The sequence below is a fragment of the Acanthochromis polyacanthus genome, chromosome 16 (genome assembly GCF_021347895.1).
Source record: "Acanthochromis polyacanthus isolate Apoly-LR-REF ecotype Palm Island chromosome 16, KAUST_Apoly_ChrSc, whole genome shotgun sequence".
NCBI classification, from domain to species: domain Eukaryota; kingdom Metazoa; phylum Chordata; class Actinopteri; family Pomacentridae; genus Acanthochromis; species Acanthochromis polyacanthus.
Window position 1 is genome coordinate 37776756 of NC_067128.1, and position 14334 is coordinate 37791089.

At 45.7% G+C, this 14334-nt stretch overlaps 1 protein-coding gene across 1 annotated transcript; it reads right to left on the reverse strand.

Moving 5' to 3' along the window:
- Nucleotides 1-2880: 2880 nt before the first annotated feature.
- Nucleotides 2881-6572, reverse strand: LOC127530327 (uncharacterized). The gene is made up of 10 exons (XM_051936931.1): nt 6494-6572; nt 6200-6391; nt 5873-6132; nt 5287-5424; nt 5177-5231; nt 4829-4895; nt 4381-4447; nt 4123-4189; nt 3259-3428; nt 2881-3096 (listed from the first exon to the last, which is right to left on the reverse strand). Exons 1-10 carry the CDS (start codon nt 6512-6514, stop codon nt 3027-3029), a joined length of 1107 nt encoding a protein of 368 aa, XP_051792891.1. The 5' UTR covers nt 6515-6572; the 3' UTR covers nt 2881-3026.
- Between the last annotated feature and the right edge of the window lie 7762 nt (nt 6573-14334).

Here is a 14334-nt window from a genome sequence, read left to right on the forward strand (position 1 = left end):
AGCGTGACAAACACACTAAACAACACAAAATGACTGAAATGTCACACAATACAACACACCGTGGACTCTTACAATGTTTATTCCAAGACTCTACAGCTTTTGTAAGACGCACCACACAACAAAAACACATAAAATGACTGAAATGTGTAACAAAGCAAACAAAATGGGATGCAAAACAACCACAAAAAGCGGTAAACTATCAAAATGTGACATATATGTAACTCAGGAACACATAAAAGAACCAAACTGTGAGGCTAAACATCCACAGACAGACGTAAAACAATAAAAACGTTCCACAGAGGTTTTTTGCGGAACGTTTTTGTTGTGACACAAAACCAAAAAAAATGTTAAATGGTAAAGATGGAAAAAAAACAGAACAGAATAACAGAAGTGATATCAGACGAGTCCACAGTGAGGAAAATGTTCTCTCATAGAACCCTGTAGATCCAGGTAAACTGTGCTGTTGCTCTGTTCAGCCACTAGAGGGAACCATCAGTCTGTTTAATCTGGAGTCCCTATATTACCAGAGTAGCGACAAATGGGGATTTGACGCCATTTTGTTTCCATTCGGTCTACCACGCACTAATGCACCCGTGACTGTGGCTGTGTCTGAAATCGCATACTAACGTACTACTCATACTAAGTGTGACGTCAAAATAAGTATGTAGTGCGTTCACATTAGATAATATGAAAAGACTGAGTACGCGAGAAATACCCGGATGTATACTATATCCGGAAAAATTTTAAGTAAGCGCGGTGACCACACTAGTCATACTCAACCGCCCCATAATGCTTTGCGAGCTATCCACCGAAATGGAAGCCTCCGCGGGATCTGTGGCCGGACCGCGGCGATTTTTATTTTATTTTATGTGGTTAAGTAGTCATCCTAATCACCCCACAGATTTGAGAAATAGGCGTTTTCTGACCAACGTTTTAAATTTGTCAGATGCCTCACAACGTGCTACTGAATGCTAGCAGCTAGTTGCAGCAGCTCGCTTTGCATACAGAACAAGTAGCAGCTACCTCCAGTAGCCTGCAGCTACAACTGAAACGATTCGCATAATCTGGCTAATAACTGCACGAGGAGTGCCGGCTTGAAATTGCCACATTAATTATGCGACTGTTTGTTAGCGTAAAATCGACCTGAAGCCGGCATTCAGCCGAGATATTTGATAGCCGTACTTCCGGTTTTTGTCGTAGGAGATTTGAAATGCGTTATGGGAAACGTAGTAGTATACTACAGTGTGAACGGTCGACATTCTAATCATACTTATAGTACGTAGTATACAGTATGTACTCATTGAGAATGTAGTATGTAGTACGTTAGTATGTAGTACGTTAGTATGTAGTACGTTAGTATGTAGTACGTTAGTATGCGATTTCGGACACAGCCTGGATGTGTACTCGCTTAGCGTACGATATGTGTTTTATTTGGATTTTTACATTCTAAGCTTTCTAGTCATCGTTCAAAAGTAAAAAAGGATGATTGCTTATCAATAATAATGATTTTTTTTTACAATTTAGAGGACACAGGAACTCTACTGGAGCCTATCCCAAATATGGGACGCGCAGCGTGAGGTGCACATTCACGAAAACTAGCTATTTATGGATTTTTTTTACTGATTTCAAGACATGTTTTGGACAAAATATTTTACTGGCTTGTTTTGTCTGGATGTCCAAGGTTGGATTATGGCCGTTTTTTGTGGAATATTTTCATCTGTGACTATGAGGATTCAAAGGTGAGTTGTGCTGTTTACGTTATTTGTTGGACAAATGTGTTTATATTACCCGCTGTGGTAATCACATCTGAAAGTGGTTTATACCGGCGGATTCATGAGAATCTAAGCTTTCCATGGGTGTATAATGTTTCTATCATCGAGTTTGGAGCTTCGGTCAATTTAGCAAAATACGTTTGCACATACGGGCCGCTGAAGTTTAACGGGGTTCATGCATCTCCATGCATGAAAATGGTCAAAGTCAAAATAACCACAACTGCCTAAAATCACATCAAACTTTTCTATCTGTCATTCACCCATACATCATAACATGAAAGTACATACATGGGACTAACCTGGCACAAAAACCATGATGAAGTCGGTTTCCATCCCACTCTCCGGACTTTATTTTCCCAGTTTCCTTCTTTCACTATTACTGGGAAATCTAAACATGTGGAATCCCTTCTCCGATCGATTTGTGCACCTAAAGGCACAACAGCCCGTCATTTTTCAGGTATTTAGGGAGCGAAAAAAGACCGAGAATTACTCTCTGCGGTGTAAACAACGTTAACAGGAAAACCTGGCGTTCATGAATAGGAAACAAAATGGCGCCATAGATCACATGACCAAAATTTTTTGGACCATCATGTTGCTACTCTGGTAATATAGGGACTCTAGTTTAATCCATAGGTTCTAAGAAGATCTGACCTCCTTCCTTCTCACACAAACACACAATAAACACACAATGACATGTTCCTCACCTCTGCTAGAGCACAGCATGAAGGTTGAATATGGAACCTGGGAGAACAGGAGGAACAGAGAACAGAACAGGACCATAAATCTGGCTGCACCACAACTGGGTGTTTCCTGTGGGACCATTTATCCAGCGCACAGAGTAGAGTGGTTCAGTACACAACAATACACAACTAGACCACCTGTACCACACACACACACACACACACACACACACACACACACACACACACACACACACACACACACACACACACACACACACACACACACACACACACACACACAGCTGCAGGTGCTCAGTGTTACTGTGTGTATTACTATGTCTGGTTGCGTTACTGGTTGTGGTACCGTGTTGTTGTGTTCCAGTGTGTGTTAGTGTGTGTTGTGTGTGTCTGGTATGTTTCCAGCTGCTTGTTTCCTCCTGCACCCGGCGGATGCTGCAGCTCTGTGGTCTCCAGACGCTGCTTCCTGCTGCAGAAGGTCCATAAGTGGTCCCTCAGGATCCACAACAACAGAGGAGAAGAGACCCATCAGAACCCTGGAACCTCCACCATGTTATCCTGCTGCAGGACCACAACCTGATACACAACCTGTACACAACCTGATACACAACCTGATACACAACCTGTAAACAACCTGATACACAACCTGATACACAACCTGATACACAACCTGATACACAACCTGTACACAACCTGATACACAACCTGTACACAACCTGTAAACAACCTGATACACAACCTGTACACAACCTGATACACAACCTGATACACAACCTGTACACAACCTGTAAACAACCTGATACACAACCTGTACACAACCTGATACACAACCTGTACACAACCTGTAAACAACCTGATACACAACCTGTACACAACCTGATACACAACCTGTACACAACCTGTAAACAACCTGATACACAACCTGTACACAACCTGTAAACAACCTGTAAACAACCTGTAAACAACCTGATACACAACCTTTAAACAACCTGTAAACAACCTGATACACAACCTGATACACAACCTGATACACAACCTGTAAACAACCTGATACACAACCTGTACACAACCTGATACACAACCTGTACACAACCTGTAAACAACCTGATACACAACCTGTACACAACCTGATACACAACCTGTACACAACCTGTAAACAACCTGATACACAACCTGTACACAACCTGTAAACAACCTGTAAACAACCTGTACACAACCTGTAAACAACCTGATACACAACCTTTAAACAACCTGTAAACAACCTGATACACAACCTGTACACAACCTGTACACAACCTGTAAACAACCTGATACACAACCTGTAAACAAACTGATACACAACCTGTACACAACCTGTACACAACCTGTAAACAACCTGATACACAACCTGTACACAACCTGATACACAACCTGTACACAACCTGTAAACAACCTGATACACAACCTGTACACAACCTGTACACAACCTGATACACAACCTGTACACAACCTGTAAACAACCTGATACACAACCTGTAAACAAACTGATACACAACCTGTACACAACCTGATACACAACCTGTACACAACCTGTAAACAACCTGATACACAACCTGTACACAACCTGATACACAACCTGTACACAACCTGTAAACAACCTGATACACAACCTGTACACAACCTGTAAACAACCTGTAAACAACCTGTACACAACCTGTAAACAACCTGATACACAACCTTTAAACAACCTGTAAACAACCTGATACACAACCTGTACACAACCTGTACACAACCTGTAAACAACCTGATACACAACCTTTAAACAACCTGTAAACAACCTGTACACAACCTGTACACAACCTGTAAACAACCTGATACACAACCTGTACACAACCTGATACACAACCTGTACACAACCTGTAAACAACCTGATACACAACCTGTACACAACCTGTAAACAACCTGTAAACAACCTGTACACAACCTGTAAACAACCTGATACACAACCTTTAAACAACCTGTAAACAACCTGATACACAACCTGTACACAACCTGTACACAACCTGTAAACAACCTGATACACAACCTTTAAACAACCTGTAAACAACCTGTACACAACCTGTACACAACCTGTAAACAACCTGTACACAACCTGTACACAACCTGTAAACAAACTTATACACAACCTGTACACAACCTGATACACAACCTGTACACAACCTGTAAACAACCTGATACACAACCTGTACACAACCTGTAAACAACCTGTAAACAACCTGTACACAACCTGTAAACAACCTGTAAACAACCTGTACACAACCTGTAAACAACCTGATACACAACCTTTAAACAACCTGTAAACAACCTGTACACAACCTGTAAACAACCTGTACACAACCTGTAAACAACCTGATACACAACCTTTAAACAACCTGTAAACAACCTGTACACAACCTGTAAACAACCTGATACACAACCTGTAAACAACCTGATACACAACCTGTACACAACCTGTACACAACCTGTAAACAACCTGTAAACAACCTGTACACAACCTGTAAACAACCTGTACACAACCTGTACACAACCTGATACACAACCTGTACACAACCTGATACACAACCTGTACACAACCTGTACACAACCTGTAAACAACCTGTACACAACCTGTACACAACCTGATACACAACCTGTAAACAACCTGATACACAACCTGTACACAACCTGTACACAACCTGTAAACAACCTGTACACAACCTGTACACAACCTGTAAACAACCTGTAAACAACCTGTACACAACCTGTAAACAACCTGTACACAACCTGTACACAACCTGATACACAACCTGTACACAACCTGTACACAACCTGTACACAACCTGATACACAACCTGTACACAACCTGTAAACAACCTGATACACAATCTGATACACATCCTGATACACAACCTGTAAACAAACTGATACACAACCTGTACACAACCTGTACACAAACTGATACACAACCTGTACACAACCTGTACACAACCTGTACACAACCTGTACACAACCTCTACACAACCTGTAAACAACCTGTAAACATCCTGATACACAACCTGTAAACAACCTGTAAACAACCTGTAAACAACCTGATACACAACCTGTACACAACCTGTACACAACCTCTACACAACCTGTACACAACCTGTACACAACCTGTACACAACCTGTACACAACCTGTACACAAACTGATACACAACCTGTAAACAACCTGATAAACAACCTGTAAACAACCTGATACACAACCTCTACACAACCTGTAAACAACCTGTAAACATCCTGATACACAACCTGTAAACAACCTGTAAACAACCTGTAAACAACCTGATACACAACCTGTACACAACCTGTACACAACCTCTACACAACCTGTACACAACCTGTACACAACCTGTACACAACCTGTACACAAACTGATACACAACCTGTAAACAACCTGATAAACAACCTGTAAACAACCTGATACACAACCTCTACACAACCTGTAAACAACCTGTAAACAACCTGATAAACAACCTGTAAACAACCTGATACACAACCTGTACACAACCTGTACACAACCTGTAAACAACCTGTAAACATCCTGATACACAACCTGTAAACAACCTGATACACAACCTCTACACAACCTGTAAACAACCTGTAAACAACCTGATACACAACCTGTACACAACCTGTACACAACCTGTACACAACCTGTACACAACCTGTAAACATCCTGATACACAACCTGTAAACAACCTGTACACAACCTGATACACAACCTGTACACAACCTCTACACAACCTGTACACAACCTCTACACAACCTGTACACAACCTGTACACAACCTGATACACAACCTGTAAACATCCTGATACACAACCTGTAAACAACCTGATAAACAACCTGTAAACAACCTGTACACAACCTGTACACAACCTGTAAACATCCTGATACACAACCTGTAAACAACCTGATAAACAACCTGTACACAACCTGATACACAACCTGTACACAACCTGTACACAACCTGTAAACATCCTGATACACAACCTGTAAACAACCTGATAAACAACCTGTAAACAACCTGATACACAACCTGTAAACAAACTGTAACCAATGGAACATGAATAAATGTGACTAGAGCAGGACGTCTTCAAGACCTGAGAGACTAGAGAGTGAGGCCACCAAGACTCTATGACTCCTCTGAAGGAAAAAGAGACCAGAGAGTGAGGCCACCAAGACTCTATGACTCCTCTGAAGGAAAAAGAGACCAGAGAGTGAGGCCACCAAGACTCTATGACTCCTCTGAAGGAAAAAGAGACCAGAGAGTGAGGCCACCAAGACTCCTATGACTCCTCTGAAGGAGAAAGAGACCAGAGAGTGAGGCCACCAAGACTCTATGACTCCTCTGAAGGAAAAAGAGACCAGAGAGTGAGGCCACCAAGACTCTATGACTCCTCTGAAGGAAAAAGAGACCAGAGAGTGAGGCCACCAAGACTCCTATGACTCCTCTGAAGGAGAAAGAGACCAGAGAGTGAGGCCACCAAGACTCCTATGACTCCTCTGAAGGAGAAAGAGACTAGAGAGTGAGGCCACCAAGACTCTATGACTCCTCTGAAGGAAAAAGAGACCAGAGAGTGAGGCCACCAAGACTCTATGACTCCTCTGAAGGAAAAAGAGACCAGAGAGTGAGGCCACCAAGACTCCTATGACTCCTCTGAAGGAAAAAGAGACCAGAGAGTGAGGCCACCAAGACTCCTATGACTCCTCTGAAGGAGAAAGAGACCAGAGAGTGAGGCCACCAAGACTCTATGACTCCTCTGAAGGAAAAAGAGACCAGAGAGTGAGGCCACCAAGACTCCTATGACTCCTCTGAAGGAAAAAGAGACCAGAGAGTGAGGCCACCAAGACTCCTATGACTCCTCTGAAGGAGAAAGAGACCAGAGAGTGAGGCCACCAAGACTCCTATGACTCCTCTGAAGGAGAAAGAGACTAGAGAGTGAGGCCACCAAGACTCCTATGACTCCTCTGAAGGAGAAGAGACCAGAGAGTGAGGCCACCAAGACTCCTATGACTCCTCTGAAGGAGAAGAGACCAGAGAGTGAGGCCACCAAGACTCCTATGACTCCTCTGAAGGAGAAGAGACCAGAGAGTGAGGCCACCAAGACTCCTATGACTCCTCTGAAGGAGTTCCAGTCTTCCAGTTATTCTCTGAGTTGTTTTACTTCTAAACTTGTCAGTATTCTCAGTAAACATTCCAAACATCCAACATGTGAGCAGAAACCAAAGGTAATAGAAACACTGAGAGCAGATCAATGGATCAGAACTTGGTTTGTTCTTCTTCCTTCTCCTGCTGGAGCCTCAGATATAAATCCTGGATATGAAGCAGAGTAGAGCAGCTCCACCTGCGGCCTCCAGCACCAACCTGCTGCTGACACTGAAGATGTATTTCCTTCTAAATGACCTCACATGAGCTCAGCACTCAGCTCGTTCTGGTCCTCCAGTTGGACTTCCTGTGTGTGTGGGAACAGCTCCTGTCCTCCGTCTCACTGAGAAACTCTGCATTCACCCTGAAAACACAAAGTCATCGTCAATAAACTGGAACAATCGAGCTCCCCGATGGACCCACCAGCTTCACTTTCCTGCTGCAGCTGTGTCCGACGTTAATCCACCGTTTCCTGCATGTTTACACTCACAGTGACTACATGTGTGTATATTGTACATGTATATATGTATGTGTGTGATCCTGCAGCCTCACATGAGCTCAGGTCTTCATGTTTGTCAGTTCAGGAGTTTTTTGTGCTGCTTCTTGTGTTATTTGTCCAAAATGATCTAAATGTATCCAAAAATGATTACAGTATGTCCAAAATGATTTAAATTTTGCACTTGCTAAAGGTTTTTCCTTATGTCTGAATTCTTGCTTGTGTTGTACGTCGCTTTGGACAAAAGCGTCTGATAAGTGAAACTGTAGAATTGTAGAATATGCCCAAAAATGATCTAAATGTGTCCAAAATGATTTAAATGTCAAAAAATAATAAAAAACTATGTCAAAAAAGATTAAAATGTGTCCAAAATTATTTAAAACATGTCAAAATGATTAAACAATGACTTTAAACTGAACTAGAGTGATTTAAAATGTGTGTAAAATAATGATTAATGCTGTCAGAAGGCGGAGTGAGTCTCTGTGAGTTAGTGTCTGATCTGAACCCTCCTGTTGTCCTCATTTACAGGCACCAAAAAATATTGTTGCTTTCTATGAAAAAAATCAAAAAATTCCACAAAAAATTGCCAACTTTAAAAAAATTCCCAAAAAAATCCTTAAAAGTTTCCCTTTAAAGTTCTATTTAAAAAAAACTAATTTGTCAAGAAATAAAAACTTAAAAAATAAAAAAAATTGTAAATATTTTCAAAACATTTTCCAAAAAAATCCTAAAAATATTCAAAGTGATTCCATATTTATCAGTAAAACTTCTGATATTTTCTTTAAGAACATTCGGTAAAAATCAACCAAAATCCAGTAAAATTCTCTGGATTTTGGTTGATTTTTATGTGAATGTTCTTAAAGAAACTTTAGCATTTTTCCCACTAAAAAATGTTGAAAATGTGGAAGCTTTCACTATGAAAACATGCATATTTCCTGACATTTTCAAACTTAAAACAGGTCAGTTTGACCTGCAGGACGACACCAGGGTTACCTGGGTTCAGAGGAGCATAAATCACACTGACTGGATGTTCTCAGTGCTTTTAGGATGTTCTTCTTTCTTCAGATGTCAGGTCTGGGGTCAGGGAGGCCTCCAGCAGCCTACCTGGTTCTGCAGCTGTTCCTGTAAACATGGCGCTGGATGGGAAAGCCCCTGATTATTGTTCTCCACTCCTCGGTGTTTACGCTGGAACCGGCCAGCAGGTGCTTCCTCCAACAGTCTCAGCTTTTCCACAAGATTCCAGGATTAAACTGACCCATCTGACGGCTGCAGCTTCCCTCTGAAACACTCCACACGCTGTTCTGGTGTCTGGAGCTGCTGCAGGACGTCATGGTGGATCCAAAGCTGCAGCTGCTAGCTTCATGTCAGCTGAAAGCATCAGCCAATCAGCTGTCAGGATACCAGAGCTGGGGCCTCCTGGAACCTCCAAAAAGAGCCTTTTGTTCATAATAATCTGATTATCATCCTTACTGCTAACGTTTCTGTCTAAGGTGGAGAATTTAAAGTTATCATGATCCATAGAGACACAATAAACACATTAAACCAGAGGGTCCAACATGAGGCCCGCGGTCCAAAAGTGGTCCTCCAGAGGGTCCAACATGAGGCCCGCGGTCCAAAAGCGGTCCTCCAGAGGGTCCAACATGAGGCCCGCGGTCCAAAAGCGGTCCTCCAGGGGGTCCGACATGAGGCCCGCGGGCCAAAAGCGGTCCTCCAGAGGGTCCGACGTGAGGCCCGCGGTCCAAAAGCGGTCCTCCAGGGGGTCCGACGTGAGGCCCGCGGTCCAAAAGCGGTCCTGCAGAGGGTCCGACGTGAGGCCCGCGGACCAAAAGCGGTCCTCCAGAGGGTCCGACGTGAGGCCCGCGGACCAAAAGCGGTCCTGCAGAGGGTCCGACGTGAGGCCCGCGGACCAAAAGCGGTCCTCCAGAGGGTCCGACGTGAGGCCCGCGGTCCAAAAGCGGTCCTCCAGAGGGTCCGACGTGAGGCCCGCGGACCAAAAGCGGTCCTCCAGAGGGTCCGACGTGAGGCCCGCGGACCAAAAGCGGTCCTCCAGAGGGTCCGACGTGAGGCCCGCGGACCAAAAGCGGTCCTCCAGTGGGTCCGACGTGAGGCCCGCGGTCCAAAAGCGGTCCTGCAGAGGGTCCGACGTGAGGCCCGCGGACCAAAAGCGGTCCTCCAGAGGGTCCGACGTGAGGCCCGCGGACCAAAAGCGGTCCTCCAGTGGGTCCGACATGAGGCCCGCGGACCAAAAGCGGTCCTCCAGAGGGTCCGACGTGAGGCCCGCGGACCAAAAGCGGTCCTCCAGTGGGTCCAACATGAGGCCCGCGGTCCAAAAGCGGTCTTCCAGAGGGTCCGACGTGAGGCCCGCGGACCAAAAGCGGTCCTCCAGAGGGTCCAACATGAGGCCCGCGGTCCAAAAGCGGTCCTCCAGAGGGTCCGACGTGAGGCCCGCGGTCCAAAAGCGGTCCTGCAGAGGGTCCGACGTGAGGCCCGTGGACCAAAAGCGGTCCTCCTGAGGGTCCGACGTGAGGCCCGCGGTCCAAAAGCGGTCCTGCAGAGGGTCCGACGTGAGGCCCGCGGACCAAAAGCGGTCCTCCTGAGGGTCCAACGTGAGGCCCGCGGTCCAAAAGCGGTCCTCCAGAGGGTCCAACATGAGGCCCGTGGTCCAAAAGCGGTCCTCCAGAGGGTCCGACGTGAGGCCCGTGGACCAAAAGCGGTCCTCCAGAGGGTCCGACGTGAGGCCCGCGGACCAAAAGCGGTCCTGCAGAGGGTCCGACGTGAGGCCCGCGGACCAAAAGCGGTCCTCCTGAGGGTCCAACGTGAGGCCCGCGGACCAAAAGCGGTCCTCCAGAGGGTCCGACGTGAGGCCCGCGGTCCAAAAGCGGTCCTGCAGAGGGTCCGACGTGAGGCCCGTGGACCAAAAGCGGTCCTCCAGAGGGTCCAACATGAGGCCCGTGGTCCAAAAGCGGTCCTCCAGTGGGTCCGACATGAGGCCCGTGGTCCAAAAGCGGTCCTCCAGTGGGTCCGACATGAGGCCCGCGGACCAAAAGCGGTCCTCCAGAGGGTCCGACGTGAGGCCCGCGGACCAAAAGCGGTCCTCCAGTGGGTCCAACATGAGGCCCGCGGTCCAAAAGCGGTCTTCCAGAGGGTCCAACGTGAGGCCCGCGGACCAAAAGCGGTCCTCCAGAGGGTCCAACATGAGGCCCGCGGTCCAAAAGCGGTCCTCCAGAGGGTCCGACGTGAGGCCCGCGGTCCAAAAGCGGTCCTGCAGAGGGTCCGACGTGAGGCCCGTGGACCAAAAGCGGTCCTCCTGAGGGTCCGACGTGAGGCCCGCGGTCCAAAAGCGGTCCTGCAGAGGGTCCGACGTGAGGCCCGCGGACCAAAAGCGGTCCTCCTGAGGGTCCAACGTGAGGCCCGCGGTCCAAAAGCGGTCCTCCAGAGGGTCCAACATGAGGCCCGTGGTCCAAAAGCGGTCCTCCAGAGGGTCCGACGTGAGGCCCGTGGACCAAAAGCGGTCCTCCAGAGGGTCCGACGTGAGGCCCGCGGACCAAAAGCGGTCCTGCAGAGGGTCCGACGTGAGGCCCGCGGACCAAAAGCGGTCCTCCTGAGGGTCCAACGTGAGGCCCGCGGACCAAAAGCGGTCCTCCTGAGGGTCCAACGTGAGGCCCGCGGTCCAAAAGCGGTCCTGCAGAGGGTCCGACGTGAGGCCCGTGGACCAAAAGCGGTCCTCCAGAGGGTCCAACATGAGGCCCGTGGTCCAAAAGCGGTCCTGCAGAGGGTCCGACGTGAGGCCCGCGGACCAAAAGCGGTCCTCCAGAGGGTCCGACGTGAGGCCCGCGGACCAAAAGCGGTCCTGCAGAGGGTCCGACGTGAGGCCCGCGGTCCAAAAGCGGTCCTCCTGAGGGTCCAACGTGAGGCCCGCGGTCCAAAAGCGGTCCTGCAGAGGGTCCGACGTGAGGCCCGCGGACCAAAAGCGGTCCTCCTGAGGGTCCAACGTGAGGCCCGCGGTCCAAAAGCGGTCCTCCAGAGGGTCCAACATGAGGCCCGTGGTCCAAAAGCGGTCCTCCAGAGGGTCCGACGTGAGGCCCGCGGACCAAAAGCGGTCCTCCTGAGGGTCCAACGTGAGGCCCGCGGTCCAAAAGCGGTCCTCCAGAGGGTCCAACATGAGGCCCGTGGTCCAAAAGAGGTCCTCCAGAGGGTCCAACGTGAGGCCCGCGGACCAAAAGCGGTCCTCCAGTGGGTCCAACATGAGGCCCGTGGTCCAAAAGAGGTCCTCCAGAGGGTCCAACATGAGGCCCGTGGTCCAAAAGAGGTCCTCCAGAGGGTCCAACATGAGGCCCGTGGTCCAAAAGCGGTCCTCCAGAGGGTCCAACATGAGGCCCGCGGACCAAAAGCGGTCCTCCAGAGGGTCCAACGTGAGGCCCGCGGACCAAAAGCGGTCCTCCAGAGGGTCCAACATGAGGCCCGTGGTCCAAAAGAGGTCCTCCAGAGGGTCCAACGTGAGGCCTGTGGGCCAAAAGCGGTCCTCCAGAGGGTCCAACATGAGGCCCGCGGACCAAAAGCGGTCCTCCAGAGGGTCCAATCTGGTCCTCAAAGTGTAAAAATTACACAGAAGACATTAACTGCAGATTGTAAATTAGTAAAGCTATAAATTTCAAATCATTTCTAGACCATGACAAGTTGTTTGGATCATAAAAACATTGTTTTTTAAATTTTCCTTCAGTGTTAACAGCTGCTGTTAAATTCATCAGCATGAGAAATAAAAGTCTAATGATTTCCTCTGAATCCTCTTTCTACTTTAGCTACATTCACCTGACTGTTTTTTATTCTCCATGTTCTGGTTCCAGTAAGAAGCCTGAAGAGTCTCTGCTTCTTCCTGTCTGACTCTCAGCCAATCAGAGTGACAGCAGCCACGTGTCACATGACCACAGGAGACCAGAGGAGGGAGGTGATGGAAGCATCCATCAGATGTTCAGGACCTGCAGCCTCTCTGTGGATTAACACTGAATATTTATAGTAGAAGAACCTCTGGAGGAAGCTGCAGATCATCACTCCGTCCAACCATTGATCAGCTGTTTTACAGACACACTGTGGGTTTAAATACAACATAGTTTGTTCATGTATGATTACTGAAATATCTTTACATTACATAGATATTTGTTTTATTTTTTAATATTTGTTGATACTTAGTTTTTAAAAAAATATTTTTGTACTGTATTTTATCTACACTACCGTTCAAAAATTTAGGCTCACTTACAAATGTCCCTGTTTTTGAAAGAAAATCAGTTAATTCCATTAAATGAGTGATAAATCCAGTGTAGACATAGTTAATGTGCTAAATGACTGTTCTATCTGTAAACAGCTGATTTTAATGGAATACCTCCATAGGGGTACAGAGGAACATTTCCTGTGTTCTAATGCTACATTGTGTTAGCTAATGGTGCTGAAAGGCTCATTGATGATCAGAGAACCCTTGTAGTTATGTTAGCACATGGATAAAAGTGGGAGTTTAATGGATGAGCCCAGACTTCTGATCACTGGTGAAAACTTAACATAATAGCCATATTTAATCTGTAGAGGAAAAAAAAAATATAGTTATATATAGTTAATGAGATTTCTTGTGTCCATACTTTAGGGACACTTGTATTTTAAATATTTTTACGTAACGTCTACTTTTATAAGCATGTTTTTAAGTCTTGGAATAGTTTTGATATATGTAGCTTTTTGTCATTTTTTATACACTTTTATATATTTTGTACATTTTGCAAATATTTTATTTTTTTCATAATTCTTGTAATACTTTTTGGTATTTCTAACTTTTTACAATTATTTTTGGATACTTTATTAATTTATTATTCATTTTGCAAATATTTTTGGAATCTTTTTTGTTATTTTAAAATGTTTTCAAGGTTCTGAAATAAAAAAAATTGTCAGTTGGAAGTGTTTTAATCTTTTAAGCATTTTTTTACTTTTTATTTTTTATATAATTCTTGGAATACTTTATATTTCTAGATTTAAATATGTTTTTTTTAGATATTTTCAATTTTGTAAAAATTTTGGGGATCTTGTGAAACATTTCTGTAAGTTTTTTTTATGTTTAAAGGTTTCTGTGTTTTTGAAGAAAGTCAGTTAAAAATGTCTTAATTTTTTAAGCATTT

What these genes read in the sequence shown, in the direction of transcription:
- LOC127530327 (XM_051936931.1), bottom strand. Translation starts at nt 6,514, where the DNA reads ATGTTTACAGGTTGTGTACAG. An exon ending in TGTGTACAGGTTGTGTACAG is followed by an intron (nt 5,425 to 5,872) that starts GTTGTGTACAGG and finishes GGTTGTGTACAG; the next exon opens with GTTGTGTATCAGTTTGTTTA. An exon ending in TGTGTACAGGTTGTTTACAG is followed by an intron (nt 4,448 to 4,828) that starts GTTGTGTACAGG and finishes GTTGTGTATCAG; the next exon opens with GTTGTTTACAGGTTGTGTAC.